Below are 21,979 nucleotides of genomic sequence, written 5' to 3' on the forward strand. Positions count from 1 at the left end.
AGGGCATGCCGCCGAATTCGTAGCAAAATATCGCTGGATTTTCGCCGGAGTTAGGTACGCTCTATGGAGAACGTAATAGTGCACCAGCTGGAAACGGGCGTTGCGAGTGCCCTTCCAGGCTCGTCTCACCAACTGGGACCAAGTCGTCTCTGGGATCTCCCTACCAATGTCCTCCTCCCAGCGGTGTCTGAGAGTGGTGAGAGGGGCTAACCCTTCGTTGATCAACCTGCCGTAGAGGCAAGTGACCGCCTTCGCCGTGCCCGCCGACATCATCACATACTGACACACCTGAGATAAGGGGGGTTCCTCCTGCCCGTTCTTCCAGTGGGCCTGGATCGCTCTCGTAATGGCCGAGTGTAGCAGAAAGTCACCACGGGGGATCTCGAAGCGGTCAATAAGATCTTGAAAGGATAAGAGCGCTCCGTCCTCGTATAAATCCCCAACCAGCTGTAAGCCGGCATCCTCCCAGGCCGCCAAGCGCGACCAATCCCCGCCGTGGGGGAGGGCCGTCAACATCCCCAACGGTATTTCAGGCGCGTACGGGATCCTCAATTGGCCCCGGGCGTGGGCCCGGTTCCAACACAGGCGGACAGTCCGTTCCTCCATCGACAAGTCCCGAAGGGCCAGTCGCTGTCGCAGCGCTATAAAGGATAGAACATGCCTGGCCATGCCCGTTCCCCTCCCATCCTCCGGGCCCCGGAATTCCCTGGCGACCTCCTGGGTGAAGGTCTGGAGCTGTGCCGCCAGATAGTACTTTTCGAAGTCCGGCACCGCGAGCCCCCCCTCGTCTTTCGGTCTCATCAGGGTCTTGAGGGCCACCCGCCGGCGGCCCGATCCCCAGAGGAATCCGACCACCATGGAGCGTAGCAGTTGAAATGTGGCCGGTGGGACCCAGATCGGTAGAGTCCGGAAATAGTACAATAGCCGAGGAAGCGCCACCATTTTAAGCAGGGCGATCCGTCCCGCCACCGAAAGCGGCAGCGTGGCCCAAAAGGCCATGCAGCCTCGGAGTGCCCGAATGCTGCGGGCAATGTTCCCATCTAGGAGGTCAGGTTGGTCGTGATAGACAAACACCCCAAGGTACTTAAAGCAGTCGGGTTCCCACCTAATCTCCCTACTTAGAGCAGGGGCAGGAGTGCCCCTGCGCACCGGAAAAAGACAGGTCTTGGGCCAATTCACACGGAGCCCCGAGACCTCCCCGAACTCCGTAAGCGCCTCCGCCGCTCCACGTAAAGCGTCGATCGGGTCCTCCAGGAAGAGCAACAGGTCATCCGCATACAGTGAAACATAATGCGGGCCCGCAGGTGTCCACAAGCCCGTATAATGGGCTCCCGATCGAAGATGCAGCGCGAGTGGCTCCACCGCCAGCGCAAAGAGAAGTGGGGACAGCGAACACCCCTGCCGCGTGCCTCGTTCTACCGGATACTGCGAGGAGATCAGCGGTCCCGCCCGGACCCTGGCCGACGCGGAGGCATATAGAACCGTGGTCCACCTGATAAAGCCCTCTCCGAGGCCGAATCTCCGCAGTACCGCGCAGAGGTAGTCCCACCCCAGGCTATCAAAAGCCTTCTCTAAATCCACCGACAGGACAACCGGGGACGGGGCATCCACAAAAGGTTCCCCTAGCAAACGGAACAACCTGCGGCTATTCATAGTCGTGTTCCGTCGTGGGATGAAACCAGCTTGGTCCACATGTACTAGGGAACTCATGTGTCCCAGCAGCCTCAAGGCCAGGATGCTGCTCAATATTTTATAGTCCACCGTCAGCATCGATAGAGGACGGTAAGACCCCGGGTCGGATGAGTCGCGGCCTGGCTTCAGGAGAGGAACAACCAACGCCTCACACATCGAGCTCGGGAGTCGCCCCAGCCTCTTCGCCTCCCTGTAGACCACCAATAGCCGAGGGGCTAGGAGGTCAGCGTAAGCTGCGTAAAACTCTACCGGCAGGCCATCTAGGCCCGGGGTCTTGTTTCTCGCCATCCGTTTGATGGCCCCACGGATCTCTCCCAACTCAATGTCGGATCCCAGGGCTTTCGCCACCTCCTGCTCCACCGTGCAGAGCTCCAGTGGACGTAAATAATCCTCAAGTCGGTCAGGGTCCCGAGTGGAGCGACTACGGTATAGACATTCGTAATAATGCCGGAAGCAGCTAAGAATCTCGGGTTGGGTGTGCACCTCGGTGCCGTCCGCCTGTCGCATACTCGTCGTCGATTGGGATTGGCGCGTAGGGTTCGCCAACCACGCCAACAACGCGCTCGATCTGTCCCCCTCTGCAATGGATCGGACCGTATAGGCCTTATAGTCAAAACAGCGGAGCCGTTCGACCTCTGCCGCCACCTTTTCCCTCGCCTCCGCCGTTGGTACTTGCAATTCCGGGTGCCCGGGGCGCCGAAGTTCAAGCTCGCGGAGTTTCCGATCCGCTACATCTAAGTCAGCCAGGATAACCCGCCTCATGCCCACCTTTTTAGAGATACAGTAACCCCTCACCACTACCTTAAAAGCATCCCACTCTAACGCTCTGGTACTCGCGGTGCCGCCGTTGGACGCAAAAAATTCCACCACCTTGTCCCCCAGGTCCGCCCTGAAAACACTGTCCTCAAGGGTCTCGGGTTGCAGCTTCCAGGTGGGCACCGCCGGCCTCCCGGGGAACCAGCGAAGGTCCAGCAGGAGGGGGTTATGGTCCGAGATGGTCCTGGATAAGTACTCGGATCGGAGCGCCGCCGAGACCAGTTCGGGCGACCCCAGAAAGCCATCGAGTCTGACATGTAGCTCATGAAGGCTCGAGAAATATGAATAATCCCGAGCAGCGGGGTGATGCGCCCTCCAGATGTCCGTCAAACCCCAGCGAGTCTGCCAATCCTGGCGACCCTTAGCCGTGCGACGAACCGGAGAATCGGGAAGCGGTGGATGCGAGCGATCAATGTCTACGTCCACTACGGAATTGAAGTCTCTGCCAAGCAGAAGGGGCCCGGAGAAGAAGTGGGCCAACGAGCCCGATAACCTGGAAAGGAAGGCAGTCTGGTCCACGTTAGGAGCATACACACAGCAAACGTTCAAGTCCCTCCCTCCCAGTGTTCCCGAGATGGCCACGTAACGTCCCTCTGGATCAACCACTGTTTTCGTGACCTGGAAGGGGACCCCCGCCCTGATCCATATTAGCGCCCCTCTGGCATAAGCGGAGTACGAGGTGGAGAAGACCTGCCCCCGCCATCTACGCTGTAGCGCCGCCCCTTCCGCCTTGTTCAGATGAGTTTCCTGCAGCAGCGCCATTTGCACTCCCCTACGCACTAAGTAAGCGTGGACCTTGTGGCGCCTGGACATAGTATGAAGCCCCCTTACGTTCCAAGTGACACATTTCAAATTAGCAACATCAGCCATTGTCCCATAATGTTCTCGCACAGTCTCCCCATCCGGGTCCCCACAATAGAAAAACATCATTCTTCCCAGCGCTGATGGCGGCCATTTCCCCCAACCAAAACCAAACCACCCAAGAACGAACCAAACCCTCACCCACCCGCCCCAGAACAGGACCCAAACTATGCCATCCAGATCCCATCCATACCTCGCCTTCCAGCAACCCAATAACCCCAACTAATCCCACGGTCGCCACCGTGGGAAGGCCTTAAGGGCCAGGTGCGGGCTGGGCGGAGGCAGTGGGCCCTCGACGCTTAGGCCACCAGGACCACTGCAAGCCCTAAACAGTGTCGACAACCTCTCCCGGGGCAAAAGCAGGGCCCCCCTTCCCCCCCTCGTTGTCAGCAACTTATAGACGGCAACCGCCTCCCCCCTGCCGGGCCCCCACCCAAAAGAAGGCAGCAAACCCCGTTACCCTTGTCCATCCAAAAGGTCCTCCACCGATTTCGGTGTGATCACCGGAGTATGGGCACTATCAGTTACTGAGTCCTCCGAGTCCGACGGTGCCACCTCTTCACCCGGGTGTTCCTCCTCCTCGATGGCTTCGTCCCGGGCACCCGACAACTCCGACAACACTTCCAGCACTCCCCTCCGCTCCGATGATGTCTCTGCAGTGGAGGGCCGACCCGTGCGGCCACGGCGATTCCTGATCCTCCTGGATCGCCGCCTCTGTTCCGGCTCATCTGCCTGTTGGGACGAGGAGCCGAAACCATCTTTCCCCGCCCTATATAGCTCGAGCCAGGCACAGACATCCTCCGGGGTGTCGAAGAACTGAGTTTTGTCGTCTATTATAATGCGGAGCCTCGCAGGGTAGAGAAGTGAGTACTGGATGCCCTCGCTCCTGAGCTCGCGCTTGACCGCCAGGAAGGAGAAACGCTTGCGTTGAGTCTCGTAGGTGTAATCCGGAAAGATGTTCACCTGACTGTTCGCTACTTTGAATGGACCATCACGCCTGGCGGCGTTGAGGATTAAATCCCTGTCCCGAAAATGTAATAAACGCGCCACCACCGGCCTCGGGGGGCGTCCCTGTTGCGGCGGCCGCGCCGGGACTCTGTGGGCACGCTCCAGAGTGTAGAAGGAGGATAGCCCCTCCGGGGCCACCGTGTCGCGGAGCCAGGCCTCCAAGTATGTCACCATATCGCCATCTTCGATTTTTTCCGGGAGGCCCACGACACGAATGTTGTTCCGCCTGTTGCGGCCTTCCGCATCCTCCGCCCTCTGCTCCAGGGACGCAATTCGGGACAGGGCATCCTTCATCGTCGCAGCCAAGGTTCGCTGCGCCGGCTCCAAGGTCTTCACCGAGCCCTCCACTTCTTTGACCCGGTCCGAAAGTTTGCCATGGTCCGCTCTGAGGAGACCAAGGCTCGTCGCCACCTGGGCAATGTCTTGTTGGAGGGCCGATCTCGTAGTCGTTATCGCCTCTAGGACGCGGTCAAACTGCCGTTGCATCGGCGCGCCATCAGAACTCTTAGGGTCCCCAAGCTCTTCTTTGTCCTGGGCTTCCGAGTCCTAGGCGGTCGGGGTGGGCCCCTTGGCTCCCCTAGGTTTCCCCATGTCGCCGGGGGCACTCCGTGAAAGTCCCGGAGTAGGCGTCTCCGGGCGCAGGTGTCGACCACGACCCTCCCGGCTCCTGGTCCTCAGATCGAATACAGGTGATCTCCGTCTCCAGGGCCTGTGGAGACTTCTCCGCTTCGACTCACGCCACCGCCACGGCGTCCGAGGGCACCGATGAGGGGGCGGAGACAGCCGTCGTCGTGCCAGGCAAGCCCGCTCACCCGCTAGGGATCCAGGGTGAGGGTCCCCAACTCCACTGGACGATGTGTAGCGCCAAGGTGTCGCGCCTCCCATGGAAGTGGGCTGGCCGGGAAGATGTAGCTCGGTGCGGAGTCGCGAGACGGGCCACCGCCCAGAGCACAGGGCGTCCGCTCCCGGGGTCCCCTACAACGTGGGCACCCGCCCGGCCACCCAGCCGAGTGCAAAGTCGTCGTGAGAGATCCAATCCAATAGACAGCCAGTGCACAGAGCAGTCGGGGATGGCAAAGTCGGGCGCAAGTCGCCGCTCGCTACGCTCCTCCAAGTCAGTGGGTCCGGCCAGGGGGACAAAGAAATCCGGGCGCCATGTTGGGACGCACTCCGCGACTCCGCAAACTTCGGTTGCGCTCCGGAACAACCCTCGTCTGAACTCCACCAAGGGCCCCGGCAGGTCTCCGTCGGTCCGCTCAGCCGAGTGCGGGGTCTGGGGTGCCCCGCAGCCACCGATTTACAGGATAAATCCGGGCTCAGTCCCGGAGCCGAGCTCTCAGGCGACCATCGCCATCGGCGCCCAAGCCACGCCCCCTCACCCTCTTTTGCCCCTTGAGAGGGCTACCCTCAGGGTGCGTACTGACAGTGAGCCACCTTTTCGTGGCGCATATCAATGAGCCCCTTGATGGCTTTTTTGCTTTTGCGCCCGTGTCCATAATACAGCGGGTGCGCAGGGGCAAAGAAATTCCCTCAATTGCATGAAGCCACGCCCCTATGTAAATGAGGGAACGCCCTCTCACAGGAGTGCTGGTGCTACATGTGCGCTGGCACAAGTATCTGCTGCCCATTCTGTAATACCAAAGTGCCCCAGAGGAGCACAAAACAGGCGCACACGCCAGTTGCTCCCCCGGGACACTTTCTGCAATATGTCCCCTGGGAAGGATGTGATGTTACGACCAGAGCTGCTGACTTTGTAACTTGTGAACTGGGTTCGAGTTTCTATGTCTTGCAGCATCCTCTGATTCTGGGCAAATCACTTAATCTCCTCATGCCTGAAAACAATGAATGCGACCTTGTGTAATGCAACGGGTGCTTGTGCAATGGGCTCCAATACCTTCAGGGAGCTATATAAAACTGCCTAAATAAATAATAAATAAATAAAGGACTGAGAAACGATTCAGTTTATGGTGTAAGCCAAGCACATGTAGCCGCGATGCCTGTGCCAAGGTGCCCCTGTCCAGCTCATTCTCTGAGTTGTGCCCGCCGTATCCATGTCGATGCGCTGTTTCTGTGTGTACCTCACGTGTCACAAGCCCATCTATCGGTTTCTTATCCTCCTTGTTGTTTGTGATAAGCAATGACACCAAATTGGCAAAGCGTCGGGTCTGTTTCCTTATCTCTGGCCTGTAGGCAGAGCAGTGACACGTGAGACGGCTCCAGTGATGTCCTGTCACCCTCAGTCGCCCGCCTCCCTGCCCCGCACTTAAAGCCGCATCGATCTCTGAGCCAGGGAGCCACCGGCCAGCCATTCTGGTTTACACCCTGACCATTACTTAGAGCTACAGCAGAGCGTCACTTCTTAAATACTCCGTTCCGTTAAACAAGCAGTACTTTTCCACTGTGATCCAGCGCCTTGAGACCCTCATGGGTGATTTGCTGTGCTTTACAAGTCCCTGATTGAATGATTGAGACAAGTGCCCAGGGGCGTAACACAGACCCCCGCAGCCCCCGCGGTAGGGGGGTGAGGGGGGGCAAACCTCCAAGGGGCCCCCTCAGCACACCATTCTGGCCAGAGAGCTCCTCATTGAGCCCACAGGGGGCCCCTACACGTACCTTGCAGGGAGGCCCCCTCAAGTTTAGTTACGCAAGTGCAAGTGCTGGCCTGTGCATCAGACCATCAGGTGGCCCAGGGCTTAGGCAGGAACGCCTCATTGAGATGGCTGTCACCGAACATAGTTGGACTAGGAAAGGCAGAGAATTCAATTTAAAAGTTACTTTTCACCCCACTAGCAACTATGACTGCTCAATGACATAGTAAGGGACCCAAAATATGTAAGGAAAATGGGACCAGGTGCCCCTCCCCACTCAGGTAGTTTAGTATGAGACAACCATAACTAGTTGCTGAGAGCACCTTGCACACCTGGGCGCTTGGGCTACAACGCTAATGATAAGTACACCACTACTACTGCACAATAATGAAAAACACAAACAAAAACACTGTGTGCTACTGATGAAAACAGACTCCTTGTATTGACTGTATTGGCTCCTTGGATTTCAATTACCTAGTTAAGTGTAAAGGTCATGCAAAGGTATTGAAGGGTGAAACCTCCTGCGCCAGGCTGTCAGGCTGCCGTAATCCCCACACCTGTCCCATTTCATTTTGTTTAAGGGAATGTGCTATCTTGTAAGTCGCGACCTGTGTAGACCAGGTATACAAAGGCCTTTTTCGGTCGTAAATTCTCCAATACCAATTCAGAGTCTACTGCCAAAAAACAGTTTTTAGCAATGTCCTAAACCCATTTTAGAAGTCGGTAATTTTTTAACATCTCTCAAAATGGGGTTTGAAATGCATAAGTGATGTCACTACCTAACATGTAAGATGTAATTATTTTTTTCTCGCTTTCACAACCATAAGGGTTTTCACTCACGTAAGGTTATCTTCTGCGCTATGCACCATTTCACAGACAATACGCCATGTACATATTTTTCCATACTGTACTATGTTTTTCATCTCACCCCCAGCCCTGAAGAGTCACGGGCTCCTTGCCTGCTTGACGAAACACGTGTCGGCTGGCCATTTGCTTTTGAAGTTACCTTTCAACAAAGGAAGGTCAAATACAATCCTTTGAAGAACAAAAAGACTTTCTATCGTGTCCACTTTGTTTCATTTACTACCTATTGTGTTCTTTTGATTTAGCATTATACATGTATACACCTCGCTTAACGTGTGCACAGGATTCTTGTCATAATTACCGAGTGGGCCCTGGCCACTCTCTGCAGCGGTTTCGGGGTCTCCTCTGACCTTGCTGCACCGCAGCGACGGCTCGTGGAGGGAGTTACGGTGGGGCAGGAGGGTGGGGAGAGGGAGGGGCAGGGTGGAGGTTGCTAAAAACCGGCATATGGATAATTGCAGGTAAGTAAACAATTTAATTAATAAAACGAATTTCGTAGTGCGCCTTGCATCGCAAAATGCAATGCAGTGCGAGCTACGAAATTCGTTTTATTAATTGAATTGTTTACTTACCTGCAATTATCCATATGCCGGTTTTTAGCAACCTCCACCCTGCCCCCCCCCCCCCCGCCCTCCTGCCCCACCGTAACTCCCTCCACGAGCCGTCGCTGCTGCACCGTCTTCATTATTGTTGTTTTTTACCTAACACACACCGCTACCAGTTAAGGCGCCACACTTCCTGTACACGTCAAAACCCTCCACAGAACCCGCAATAAAGAATCACTGTTTGTATGGGCCGTGTTGTAGGTGTCCCTTAAAAATTGCGATGTTGATCCTTTTGTATCAATGGTTTAGTGCCAAACAATGGTTGCAAGCAATTGAAAAGTGACTGACCCCCCCCAAGATAGGGTGTTAACCTGTTCGCAAAAGGGAAGGGGTCACTTTGGACCCCTCCCCTTTGTGATTGTTAAAACAAAGTTTGAAAGTCGTCCACAGGACTACTGCAATCTCTCAAACAAACTAAAAAAAAAGAAAAGAAAAAACTTTTCTTTTTAAAAGCAGCCTGGTTTTCTTTAAGAAAAATGGCTGCATTCTGCATTTAAATTCACGCACTGACAAAGCCAATAGGTCTCACCTATGTTAGATCTATTGGCTTTGTCAATGTTTTTCAAGCTATGTTGTATAGCAGCGCTGGCTACAGTGCAGCATGGGTGAAAGTAAAAAAAAGCACTATGACGTGGTCAACGCTGGCTGTGGCAACAGCTTTTTTCCTTTACTTTCAGCCATGTTATAGATAGGCAATTTAGTGTTTCTGTATGTTTAGAAGAGAGACCATTTCCTCCAGGGTGAATACACTTAAGTTCATGTGTGCAGCGCCATCGATTTTCTCTTTCTGTCTGTTTTCACTAAAGTTGAAGCTCTGGAGGAGGTTGGTTCTTCACCTGATTCCATGTGAGTGGGGGTGCAGATTTCTTCAGTGAGGGAGATGTCTTTTTTTGGTGCAAAGCACCATGTGCAGCGGCAGTGGGGAATTAGGGATCAAAGTGTTCTCTGAACTTTGTCGTGAGAAGTGTTTTGCTTCTGCTGCATGCTTGCTTCCATCTGGTGTTGCTGTAATCTGTTTCTTGCACTGCTCAAAGATTTCTGAAATGAAATTTGGGAAGAATGCTAATGGAAACACCTTTACTTTGTGGAAACCTGTTTGTAAGCAGATAACCACTTTTTCTATCACTTGCTCTTTTCTCCTCAACCACCCTTGTCTTCTTTTTGCCATCCTCATTCTGCCTCCTGTGTCTTTCATTATAAAGCGCTGCAATCAGCATCTAGCACCTAAAAGATACCTCGTACCCACCTAAACTTAATTGATGGCTTACAGGGAAACCAAAGGTCAGTTTTTACTTCAGTATTTGTTGCTCATCATGGTTAAGAGGAAGCACCATGACTGCTACACTCCTAATCAAACCTTTTGTTGTAATTTTAAAAATAATATTTTGTTTGTTCATAGAACTTGCTGGGGTCTTCGAGCGTTGAGGCACTGCAAATAAAATGTGTTACTGCTGCCGAGTTCAATAGTATATCCATTTGATCAACCTCATGAGCATGAAATACTGAGTCAGTATGTTTAGATTTGAATCCCTGAAGCAGGCTGCACAGAGATTTCTATAATATTTGCATTAGCTCCATTCAAAAGGTAGTATTAAACATGAACTCACTTAGATTTACAAATTACTTTCCCACTTAAAGCAGAAGGCCATTTCACGCAACAGTTTCAAGTGGATCTTTTAAAAACCGTGTCTGTATAGGGTAATTCAACAAATAATAAACAGTGAAAAATCCAGGAGGACAGAAGTCACATAGAGAGCAAAAAAATAAGAAACAAACTTATCTCTCTGTGTCTAAAAAAAAATTCTGTCATCACTTGTTACATGATGTCCGATTTAAGGGTTATGTTACAGCCTCGTAAATGGAGCATAGGAGAGCACCAGGGGACTCCATGCGGATACTTTCATATAAACACTCTCATTTTGAAGTCAGCTAAAAGCACAAGCTCTAAGGAAGACGCAGCTTGACATTTGATCTCTGTCATTGAATGCACAGCAAATGTGATGAGATAAGAACAATATTTACAGGCCTGTTTACAGAAAGGGAGCTCTTGGAAGAATATTGGTAAATCAAGTTTTAGCATGGGAGGGAGGAAGTGAGCCTTTAGAGCCTAAGCAAGCAAATGAGAAGCAAGAAAAGGTGAGTTATAAATCACAAAACCGTTGGCAAGCAACAGGCAGAATGCATTCCCAGGTCAACTTTCTGAAACTCCCCAAGATGTCAATCAGTGACACTTATAAAGCGCGCTACATACCCGTGGGGTCTCAAGGCGCTGGGGGGGGGGGAGCCGCTACTGCTCGAACAGCCAGGTCTTCAGCTTCTTCCTGAAGGAGAGGTGGTCTTGGGTCAGGCGCAGGTCGGTCGGGAGGGAGTTCCAGGTCTTGGCGGCCAGGTGGGAGAAGGACCTTCCTCCTGTAGTCGCTCTTCGGATGCGGGGGACGGCGGCGAGGGCGTGGTTGGCTGATCGGAGGTGGCGTTTGGGAGCGTAGAAGTTGACTCGGCTGTTGAGGTAGCTTGGGCCTTGGTCGTGTAGGGCTTTGTGTGCGTGGGTGAGGAGGCGGAAGGTGATTCTTTTGTTGACGGGGAGCCAGTGAAGGTCTCGCAGATGTCCGGAGATGTGGCTGGTTCGTGGGATGTCGAGGATGAGTCTGGCTGAGGCGTTCTGGATCCGCTGGAGTCTCTTCTGGAGCTTGGCGGTGGTCCCGGCGTAGAGGGCGTTGCCGTAGTCCAGTCGGCTGGTGACGAGGGCCTGGGTGACGGTCTTCCTGGTCTCGGTGGGGATCCACCAGAAGATCTTCCGTAGCATGCGTAGGATGTTGAAGCATGCCGAGGAGACGTTGTTGACTTGCCTGGTCATGGAGAGGGAGGAGTCCAGGATGAAGCCCAGGTTGCGTGCATGGTCTGTCGGTTTGGGTGCGGTGCCCAGGGCGGGAGGCCACCAGGAGTCGTCCCAGGCGGAGGGAGAGGAGCCCAGGATGAGGACCTCCGTCTTGTCCGAGTTCAGTTTCAGGCGGCTGGTCGTCATCCACTCGGCTACCTCTTTCATCCCTTCGTGCAGGTTGGCTCTGGCGGCGGCGGGGTCGTTGGTCAGGGAGAGGATCAGCTGGGTGTCGTCGGCGTAGGAGATTATGCTGAGGTTGTGTTTGCGTACGATGGCCGCGAGGGGGCTCATGTAGACGTTGAAGAGGGTGGGGCTCAGAGATGATCCTTGGGGGACGCCGCAGATGACTTCGGTGGCCTCTGACTTGTACGGTGGTAGGCGGACTCTCTGTGTTCTCCCGTCGAGGAAGGAGGTGATCCACTCCAGCGCCTTGTCCTGGATTCCGACGTTGCTGAGGCGCCGTACTAGGGTGCGGTGGCAGACCGTGTCGAATGCCGCGGAGAGGTCTAGGAGGATGAGGGCCGCTGTTTCTCCATTGTCCATCAGGGCTCGGATGTCGTCGGTGGCGGCGATGAGGGCGGTCTCGGTGCTGTGGTTGGCTCGGAAGCCGGACTGTGAGGGGTCGAGGGATCCGTTCGTCTCGAGGAAAGCGGCCATCTGCTTGTTGACGGTCTTCTCGATGACTTTGGCTGGAAACGGGAGGAGCGAGATGGGGCGGTAATTCTTGAGGTCGGTGGGGTCCGCTGTTGGTTTCTTGAGTAGGGCGCTGAGTTCGGCGTGTTTCCAGCTCTCGGGGAAGATGGTGGTGTCGAGGGATGTGTTGATGATGTCTCGCAGGTGGGGTGCGATGACAGCGTCGGCTTTGTTGAAGACGTGGTGAGGGCAGGGGTCGGTCGGTGATCCGGAGTGGATGGAGTTCATCGTGCGGATGGTGTCTTCGGTGCTGATCGGGGTCCAGGCGCGGAGGGTGGTGGTGGGGGGTGGTTGTTCGGTCATGGTGTGCGTTGGTTGGTTGTTGAAGCTGTTGTGTATGTCCGCGATCTTGTTGTGGAAGTATGAAGCCAGGGAGTTGCAGAGGTCTTGCGATGGGGTGATGTCGTTGTTTCCTGCGCTGGGGTTGGAAAGCTCTTTGACGATGTTGAAGAGTTCCTTGCAGTTGTGTGCGTTGTTGTCCAACCGGTCCTTGAATGCTGTTTTCTTGGCGGCGCGGATCAGCTGGTGGTGTTTCCGGGTGGCAAGTTTGAAGGAGGTCCTGTTGTCCGGTGTCGGTTCCCTTCTCCAGACTTTCTCGAGGGCTCGGCAGTTCTTCTTGGAGCTCTTGAGTTCGTCGGTGAACCATGGGGCTTTCTTGCTGCCGGGTCTGCTGGGCGGGGTCCTCAGTGGGGCGAGTTCGTCCGCGCAGTTGCTGATCCACTTCGTGAGGTTGTCGGCGGCCTGGCTGGGGTTCGCTGAGCTGGCAGGAGGGTGCTGGCTCAGGGAGGTGGCGAGCTGGTCTGCTGTGATCTTGTTCCAGCTTCTGCGGGCGGTCTGTTGCTTGTGGTGGTGGGTCGTTGTTTTCTTGAAGGTGAAGTGGACGCAGCTGTGGTCCGTCCATTGAAGCTCTGTGGTGTGGCTGAAGTTGATGTCCTTGCTGGATGAGAAGACAGCGTCGAGTGTGTGTCCGGCGAGGTGGGTGGGGGTGGACACCAGTTGCTTGAGTCCCAGGTTGGTGAGGTTGTCGAGCAGGGTGCTGGTGTTGCGGTCGTTGATGTCTTTCGCATACCACATAGCTTCGCTCTCTGGTAGGCTCTGACCTAAAAAAGGTTTACTTTATTGAAATGCGATTAGACATGGTGGTCTGCTGATCCCAGCATTCAATCATAGTGAGTCGCAATTTGTGACCTACCTCATTAATATTCCTGAGGTAGATTGTATTCCGACCCACTACGATTCAGATTTTTTAGTTCCGACCTATTAGAACATAAGTTGGTTCTTAAAAATCTTTACGGATTGAAAACATACTCGTCGCAGTTCAAGACCAGTAAGTGTCCAGATAGTCATACATCTGGGCCATTGTTGGCGGCACTCATTGACTTAACAACACTAGGCTACAGGAACATTTCATAACAGACTCATACCAGTCTGAGATAGTGCAGTGAATCGCATGTCAGGCTACAGTTGATTGGCATATCACAAACAAAAACTCCAAATTCTGATATCAAGGTGGTGTTTATGACAGGTAGGTGCAGCTCGGGCATGCTCAATCGCATGCTATCCACTGCTTGATCTGTAACCTGGGGTCTCTGCAAGACCAGTAAAGCTTGCACTATGTCTAGCATTGAACAGACTCAGCACTAGCCATACCTGTTGTTCTGAGACAAGGGTCTGATTGTGCATTGGTAGGTTCATTATGGGTCAGTATGCCTCTTCCTTTGTGGGAATATGTATTGTTGAGGGGTGGGCATTTTGTAAAGACAAAAATGTACGCTTGACCTTCACACCAAACTCTACACCTTCATGGCTCTTTTCACGGCACCCACATTGGCATTTCCAGACATGAAATAGAACCAACTGCTAAGCTACTTCTTAAAAAATGCTACTTACCTTACTATACAAAAGGTAGAGAGATGTGAAGGTGTGGGGATACTAAGCAGAAGAGGCTCTGACACCACCTTTCTGTTGCCCATTGCTAGACGTAGTAATCCATTACTGCATACAGCCAGGTGACCTACACCCTGTGTGGCACTGTTAATGTGCAGTTAGATTGGGAACCAAATAGAGCTCTACTGAAAGGGTGAGTTTAGGGTATTTCTGGCTCAAATAATCCAACTCGGTCAGAACTTGGGAAAATACATCACTTGTGCTGGCCTGGATGCCACAGATTGCTTGAGGGGAACATTTGGAACTAGTACCACGCAATCTACTGAATGCAATCAGCGTACAAAAAGATAGTCACAAAGGTCCTGGTATTTAATTAATATTATACATATTAACATCAGTAAAAACATGTATCAAACATATAACCACAGAATGACATAGTCTGTGCCATGTAAGGACCTGATGAAGAAAACAGCAGAATATGCCAGAATATCCCCACAAGATTATTGGGTACATAGTGGCAGAAGGTTAGCAGTCTAGATGTTGTCAAGGGGATCAGGGCAACACATGGCATCTTCAAATGATTAGCACTAAGAGTGGAGCCAGAGAGATAAGATGTCAGCATTCACCCCGCCCAAGTGTAGTCTCTTAACGGGAAGTTAACTCGAAAACAAAAAACAAGGTACCCTTCTCCTCTCATTAGAGTATGGCCATTGTCTAATCAAATTAACTAATCAGGTTAGAGGATTCAATCCTCCTGTTTTCTGAATAGAAGGAGAAGGGATCCTTGGGGCAGATTTACAAGCCCCTTGCGTCACTTTTGCGTCACTTTTCTCATGTTAAAAATGCCGCAAAAGTGGCGCAAGGAGCTTGTAAATCTGCCCCCTTGTTTTTTGTTTTAATGTATATACCCATCCCTTTTCCAAGAATTAGGGTACCTCCCAAGTTTTTTGAGTCTCTTAACGGGAAGGCCCTCACTCAAAATGGCCACCCCTTTATGTAAAGGAATGATTAGTAGTAAATAGAGGCTAGTAATTTTACATAGAATGAAAGGTAACAAACAGTCCATGGAACAACAGAACAGCAATAGTTTGTTTGCCCCCGCTAACCAGATCTCCTCTTTCTCATACGTCACTGAGATCCATGGCTTCCATGCTCTAGAAGAACCTGCTATCTCCCATAGTACCACGGGCCAGGTGGCATCCAGTGTCTCCAACGCTCTTTCTCCTCCCCATGCTCATGAACCCTTCTGGCTCACCCAGCGCATGGTGAGTACATCATGCGAGGTACCAGCCTCTCCAGGCAGACCCCACAGGTAGCAGTGAAGTGCAGTGGGGTGGGACACTTGATTCCAGATGGATTCTAATTAAATGACAAGCTAGGAAAATAAACACTCCAGGAAAAATGAGAGATTAATGGTGAAAATGGAGAATTATAGGTTATAACCCATGCATTAGCAAAAATAGGCACTGGGCTATCTACCCTAATTATACAATCAAAGGACCAACAGGAGATCCCAAGATGAAGAGACCTAGCAAAGGAAGTCAGTATGGAGACTTAAAAACACAAAGGAAATCCTGGTTTTCATTCAGTCTATGACAAAAGACCCCAATCAAAAGATTATCTGGAAAGAATCAAGAGTACTCCTGCCTTTAGAGGGCCTTTCAAAAGGCCCTGTCTTTACCTTCGCACTAAAGCTACAGTTTGATCATGCAAAACTTTAATCACGTTGATTCACTCTACGCACACCAAAGGCAAAATAATAGAATTATGCAAAGTTAAACTTCACTTTATGAATTTTTTTAATTCATTTTGCCAACTTTTTTAAGTTCGTGAAGTAAGTAATAATTGAAAAAATCCTGCTCTGTGCAGCTGTTTTTGCAGGGAAAAAGAACAAGAAAACGTTTTTTTTCCCAGAAAATTTCAATAACAGGCAAAGTTTTATGAAAGTGACAAACTTCACAACCTCATGAAGTTATGTTATGTTATAAATTTATACAGCGCATGAATACCAAACTGTGTCTTGGCGCTAGCAGAACAGGTACAATGAGCAGGAGCACTAGTCAACGTTTAGAAGCGACATCGCAGATTTAGCCAAATGTGGGCTCATAATAAAGTCATGGAGATTCTGGGTCTTGTAGTTATAGCAATAAAAAAATAAATAACTTAACAATTCCACATAATTTTTGGAGGGATAGATGAAAAAGTTGCAAAAGCTTTTAGGGTGAATCTTGTTTTAGTTGAAATTTTACAAAGATGGGGAATTTTGTAACTTCATAAATTTGGTTAAGTTGAGGTTGTAAAATAATGTAATGGGTGGAAAATACTCCCAAAACAATTTTTGGGGGGAGCCGTATCCTGAAAATCTCTCTTTTTATTCATAGCAGTTCGCTTCCAGACAGAGGGCTTGATTTAGAGTTTGGCAGAAGGGTGACTCTATCACAAACATGATGGATATCCCATCCACTTTATTACAAGTGTATCCTATTGAACTTGCAATAAGGAGGGCACAATATCTGTCATGTTTGTGATGGAGTAACCCGTCCACCAAACTCTAAATCAAGCCTTAAAGTTTCCAGACTTCAAAAGCGTGGCAACTTCATGAAGTTAGTAACTTTGAACCTTTGCAGAACGTTGCCGCACCCCTAGCATAAACCTCTTCCACCATGCTTGGAAAGGCCATATCTGCTTATAAAGAGACCGCAACTATGTTACTGCATTAACATATAAATAGACCTGCCCATCGACTCTGAAAATGTATATCTGCAATGTAAGCAGTACAAGATTCCGAATGCAGCGGGCTTACAGGTACAGGGTGGCGCTAGTTTGCACTTGACCTGCGAATGAAGGAATTTGAAGTCTTACCTCAATGCATGGGTGTCCGCAAAGGGGGGTCAAGGGATGGCTCTTGCCCCCCCAGATATTTCACTCGCCCTTTAATGAATATGCCCCTGCCCTTTGAGATTGTCAAAAAGGGTTAGAGGATGGATGAGGTTAAAATTATGTCCCCGCCCCCCGAAAAATTTCTGCGGACGCCCATGCCTCAATATCATACTAGTATGTATAGAAGTTAAATTTATGGTGCTGTGTGCAAACTACTAACAACAGTTTTATTTCTCTTCAGCTGTGCATTGTGGAATGCGAAGGCAAGACTTATCCAAGCGGCATTTGGGAAGTGTGCATGAACGCTCTGGGGCGGGCCTCGCTCCCAGTCAATGCCGACAGCATGGAGGAAGAAGCATACCAGCCCTTAGCGATGCGTGACAACCTTTTTGCGGGCAGCCTGAAGCACCTGGATGACCTCACTAAAGTTATTGGGCTAAGCAAGATTGAGGGGGAGAAGCGCGTGTCCAAAATTAGTGGTGTGATCCACGAGCGGGAAGAAAAAGATGGCGGCCTTGAGAGCCGCGAGACTCCCTTGGGGCTGACTAAGGAGGTTGACAATTTCGGCGACCCGGAGGGGGAGCCGAAAGAGATTTCCAAGAGGTATGGCGGCTTCTTAAAGGGCAAGTACAGCTACCGGAAGTTCATGGAGCCTGCGCGGGGCATGCAGAAGAGATACGGAGGCTTCATCGGCGTCAGAAAATCAGCCAGAAAATGGAACAACCAGAAGAGGTTCAGCCAGTTTCTCAAGCAGTACCTCGGCATGTCCACGCGCTCCAGTGAATACGACAGCTTATCCTCTGATCTTAATGAACAGAACGAGATATAAAGACCCTGTTTCAAAGCGTCATTTCATAAATGTATCTAGAACTTACCATGGCAAAAGGTCAACCTCACCCAAGGAGTGCATTTAGAAACCACTGTACCCAAAGGCGCAACAAAGCATGAATAGATATTTCTCCACATGTACACTGCATAAATGTCTTCTTTCTTTAAATTAGATAAAACAGCTCAGAAAAAGATAACTACAATGTGAGCGCAAATTATGCTGGGAAGGTGTCAAAAGTAGATTCCTCTCATTGAATTTGTAAGACCGGGTTTGAAAGTATAAAATTTGATTTATCAATTTTTCTCCTTCTTTCATCAGCCACATCCACTTCACTACAGATTTGTGCTTTTTCACCCAAGACACAAATTCATCCAACTTTTTGTTCAATTATGCAGGTGTCAAAAAATCCCATGTTCTAATATCTTAACTGGTGCTCCATAAATTGCCTGTAGCATAGTTTAGTAAATCTGACACCACACACTTAGACTTTGAGGGTATATCTGCCACCAGAAACTACCACAGGTGTGGGTGGGAAACATATATTGGAACTTTGAGAGTGTTTCTCTGTTGGATGTGATGGGGATGCCAATCAGTGGGAAAGCAACTCACGACATTTACTATGAGGTTAGTAGCAAAAAAAGCACACCTGCCAAAGCATTTACGGGTTACTGCCAGTCAACAATCAGAAACGTACATTGTGTATTCGAATTGAGAAAAAACGATGTCATTACATCTTAGGTCAGTGGTGGCCACCATCGGTTCTGGAAGTACTTGCCAGATTTTGATGATGTACATGTTACATTTACAGACAGTGAATCTAAATGGAACCCATTTACATACTTACTTATGTATGCATATGTGCTTGTGCACAAAATATGGCATGGGTTCGTCCTTCTTGGGCTTTTGATGGACATCTCTACCTGGGGTGATGAGACTTGCGATACTAATTAGGGACCATGGGGGCAACTGCTTTAACATGAAGGACAGCGGCTTATTTAAAATCCATGCTGAACCCTTTCCATTCCATCTCACCTTCCTTGGTAAATCGTAAAGTTTTGCACTTGAAGTAAATAGGGGAGTTTTGGATATGTCCTTCTTTTGAACTATTGCAATCTAAAAAAAAATCTACTTTCTACCAGCAATTGTCTCAGGGGTATACCAACCTCAGTCACAGGCATTTCTCAGATACAAAGGACTGAGCCTGTAATTCTCCTAATGTTAAGTAATATTTTACATTTCACAGAACAATAGTACATTGCTTATTTCAGTGGCACAGACATGTCAAGCACTAAATAATCATGCTTCATTCAAAGCACGTAGGGATTACTTTAGCAGTACTCTACTCCAGACACCACCATTTACTGTGGTGTTGGGTGAAAATAGGGTAAAATGTGCTAATAGTGTTATTATTCACATGTTCTTAGGCATTACCAGCTAGTAATTGTTCTAACCCATATTATGTGCCTTTGCTTTTGGCTTTGGCCTGTAATTGTGGGGTAGCCTAATAATAAAGGGTAACACCCTCGACAGAGAGAGTAAACCACTGTTAATATTAAGAGAATATGGAAATAAACGTTTTTAGACAACTGAGATTGGCTTGGCCATTCAGAATACTTAGAACACTGACACTAACTACTGTTGTTTTTCTGCATTGTAGTTCAGTGGCAAAGATAGAAAGCAGCCCGTTTTTTTGCCTATGTTGGGTGAGATTGGAGTACTGGTCATAATAACCCTTTGCCCACATGCTGTCAGACATTAATAGCCCTTTGTTGCCCTTCTTCCCATTATTGACGTTTTTCTTTAGCTTGTGCTCATAAGCGCAAGGGAGGCAATTAGCAGGGGTTAATGTCCTCTGCAGAGGGTGTTAGCCACTAAGAAGTCCCTTTGCAAAAGGAAATAACACTTAAGTGGTATTCTACCCTATTGTGTCCAATCATCCCACTGGCGCAGACATCCTTTTTTGCTACTTGGATTTTACAAGTTAGCTTGGCAAAAGCCCAGAGAAATGATGATCTAACTTGACCGTTCACCATCTTCACTTTTATATATTGATGAAGTGGTGGGTTTCCCTTTTGTTGGGCTGACAAAATGGGTACTGATATAGTACAAGACATATCAACCATCTATGGAGAAGATCACTTTTTTGCCATTGCAATCTCTTAAGCTTGGGCACCTTCACGTCGCTTGCAATAGGTGGTCACCACTTTAGGAGCTGTTTTCCCTACAGCTTGTGCCTTACAAATTGTAATCTGAGATCTCATTTAAATGTTGTTCATGCAGTGTTTGGTCGTTATGTGTTTCTTCCGTTCTGTCCTCAAATTTCTATTATTTATTTTTATGCTTGAATCATGTAGTAATATATCACCAGTAGGAAAGTATTCTAGCACATTTTCATCAAAATTATATGAAATACTTCGAAATTTTTTATAAGCCAAAGATGACGAAGTTTATGTTCAGTTAAAATACACAACTTTACAATACTGACTTTGAATCTTAGCAAATTCTATACCTGTCTGTCGCAGCAAGATTATCATTACCTGGAACATTAAGAATAAGAATAATACTTATTTTTTAATTATCTCTTTAATACTATTTCAAACAACATACTAAGTAATGAAAATTTTCTTTGGCGTGTTTAACTATTAGCCATTGAGGTCCTCAAAAATGGCATGAGTCCCTTTAACCCCTCCCACGCTCATGACGAGCTCAGCTCGTCATGAGCCACGGTTCTCATGTGCTCATGACGAGCTCAGCTCGTCATGACCGTTAGAACACTCGCATGCTGGGCAAATTCCCCTGCTGTGCGAGCGTTCTAATTAAAAGGGTGTGGTCATGACGAGCTGAGCTCGTCATGAGCACAAGACCACCGTGGCTCACGACGAGCTGAGCTCGTCATGAACACTGGGGCGCTGTGCGCGCCCCTCCCCTCCCCCAGCACGGCAGGGGAATGACCCCAGCAGCCAAGGGGTTAAAACCGGAACTTGCTCTGGATTAATAGCCCACATTCCAGAGAATCCTTTGCCCTGCCCTCGGATTTCTCAGTGCTAAGTTTTAGCTTTTGGGGAGAGAGGATCACTGAATATGTCTCTGTTTTTGCTGTCAAAATTTCTTCTGCCTATGTGTGATATTTTCTTTTGGAGATTTGACATTTTCCAATCCTTATTCGTTTTGAGTTGTAACAGAAAATCCTTCAGTTTGTGGAGAAAGTAAAAAATTAACCCTGGGCAGAGTTCGCAGAATTGCACTACGCTAAACTACGTGAAGCGCAAAAAAAACTCTGTCGCACTATGCGGAGCTCCGCGAGCGGCAAGTACAGTATAAAAATGCTGTTTGCGGTGATTGCACCGTACCGGATGCTTGTCCGCACTGTGCAATCATTGCAAACAGCACCATGCACAGCACAAACTTACCTTCTCTGCCGCTTGAGTAGATTTTTACTCAAGCTCCACCTTTCTCAACGCAAACGGGCAGTTTCTCAACGCGAGTGGTCACCATAATACGCGACCACTCGCAATGAGAAACCTGATCCCCCGCATTGATAAATCTCGCTGGGAGATTTATTTTCCACGCTTGCGCTCGCCAACTTGATGTTGGCGATCGCGAACGAGAAAAAAATCTCACCGGGAGAAAAATCTCGCCAACTTGACGTTGGTGAACGCGAGGGAGGAAAAAACTCTGCTCTGTGAAGTGGAGTTTTTCGTAACTCCGCGAGGTTCATGTAACTCGGAGTGCGGGAAACTCCGCAAACTCCGAAAGTAGAGCGGAGTTCACTGCCCAGGGTTATCAAAAATATGCTTGTTATACAAACCCGCCCCCCCCCCCCGCCGCTCTGCTGTCACTGTGGTGGAGGTAATTCCACCAGAGAACTCACTACAGACTGATGACCCTCCCACAGAAGATTTACCAGCGCCTCCACAAATCAGTGTATTTTCAATACCACCCAACCCTAACTCAAGTCTGGAGTGTATTTAAAGCCTTCCAGAAAGACATTACAAATATGTGGACTTATTGGAGCATTAGCTCATAATTGGTCTTGAAGGAAAGAGTGGTTGATAGGCTTCAGATTAAACTTGGCAATTATTGGACAACATCCAAATCAAGATCAACAGTGAGAGAGCTCCTCAGGGTCCTTCAGCTGGGTCTGTGCCTGCACAGTCCACAGATAGGAAGAAATTGCTAGGTTTCGCCCCACCTTATACCCTCACTTTTGGTTCAGCATCATCTAGTTCAGTCACCTGTTCACAGTCTTGAATGCTAAGGTTACAAACTTGTGTCTCCCATTCCATTCAGGTGGTCCTTTACTAAGCCCCTTGGCTTTCTATGACATGCCTACAAGGAAGAAGAGGATTCTCCTTGCAGGAACATTAGCTTTGGGGTA

General features: G+C 49.7%; 1 protein-coding gene across 1 annotated transcript in view; it reads left to right on the forward strand.

Annotated features, from left to right (window-relative positions):
* The window catches only part of PNOC (prepronociceptin), a 237,867-nt gene extending 217,719 nt beyond the window's left edge, over window positions 1-20,148 (forward strand). The window contains exon 3 of the mRNA XM_086925481.1: window positions 17,014-20,148. Coding sequence (XP_086781607.1) covers window positions 17,014-17,601 — 588 coding nt within the window. The 3' untranslated portion in view covers window positions 17,602-20,148. The remainder of the gene's footprint in view (window positions 1-17,013) is intronic.
* The last annotated feature ends 1,831 nt before the right edge of the window (window positions 20,149-21,979 follow it).

The sequence above is a fragment of the Lissotriton vulgaris genome, chromosome 6, assembly GCF_964263255.1.
Source record: "Lissotriton vulgaris chromosome 6, aLisVul1.2, whole genome shotgun sequence".
Lineage (NCBI taxonomy): Eukaryota > Metazoa > Chordata > Amphibia > Caudata > Salamandridae > Lissotriton > Lissotriton vulgaris.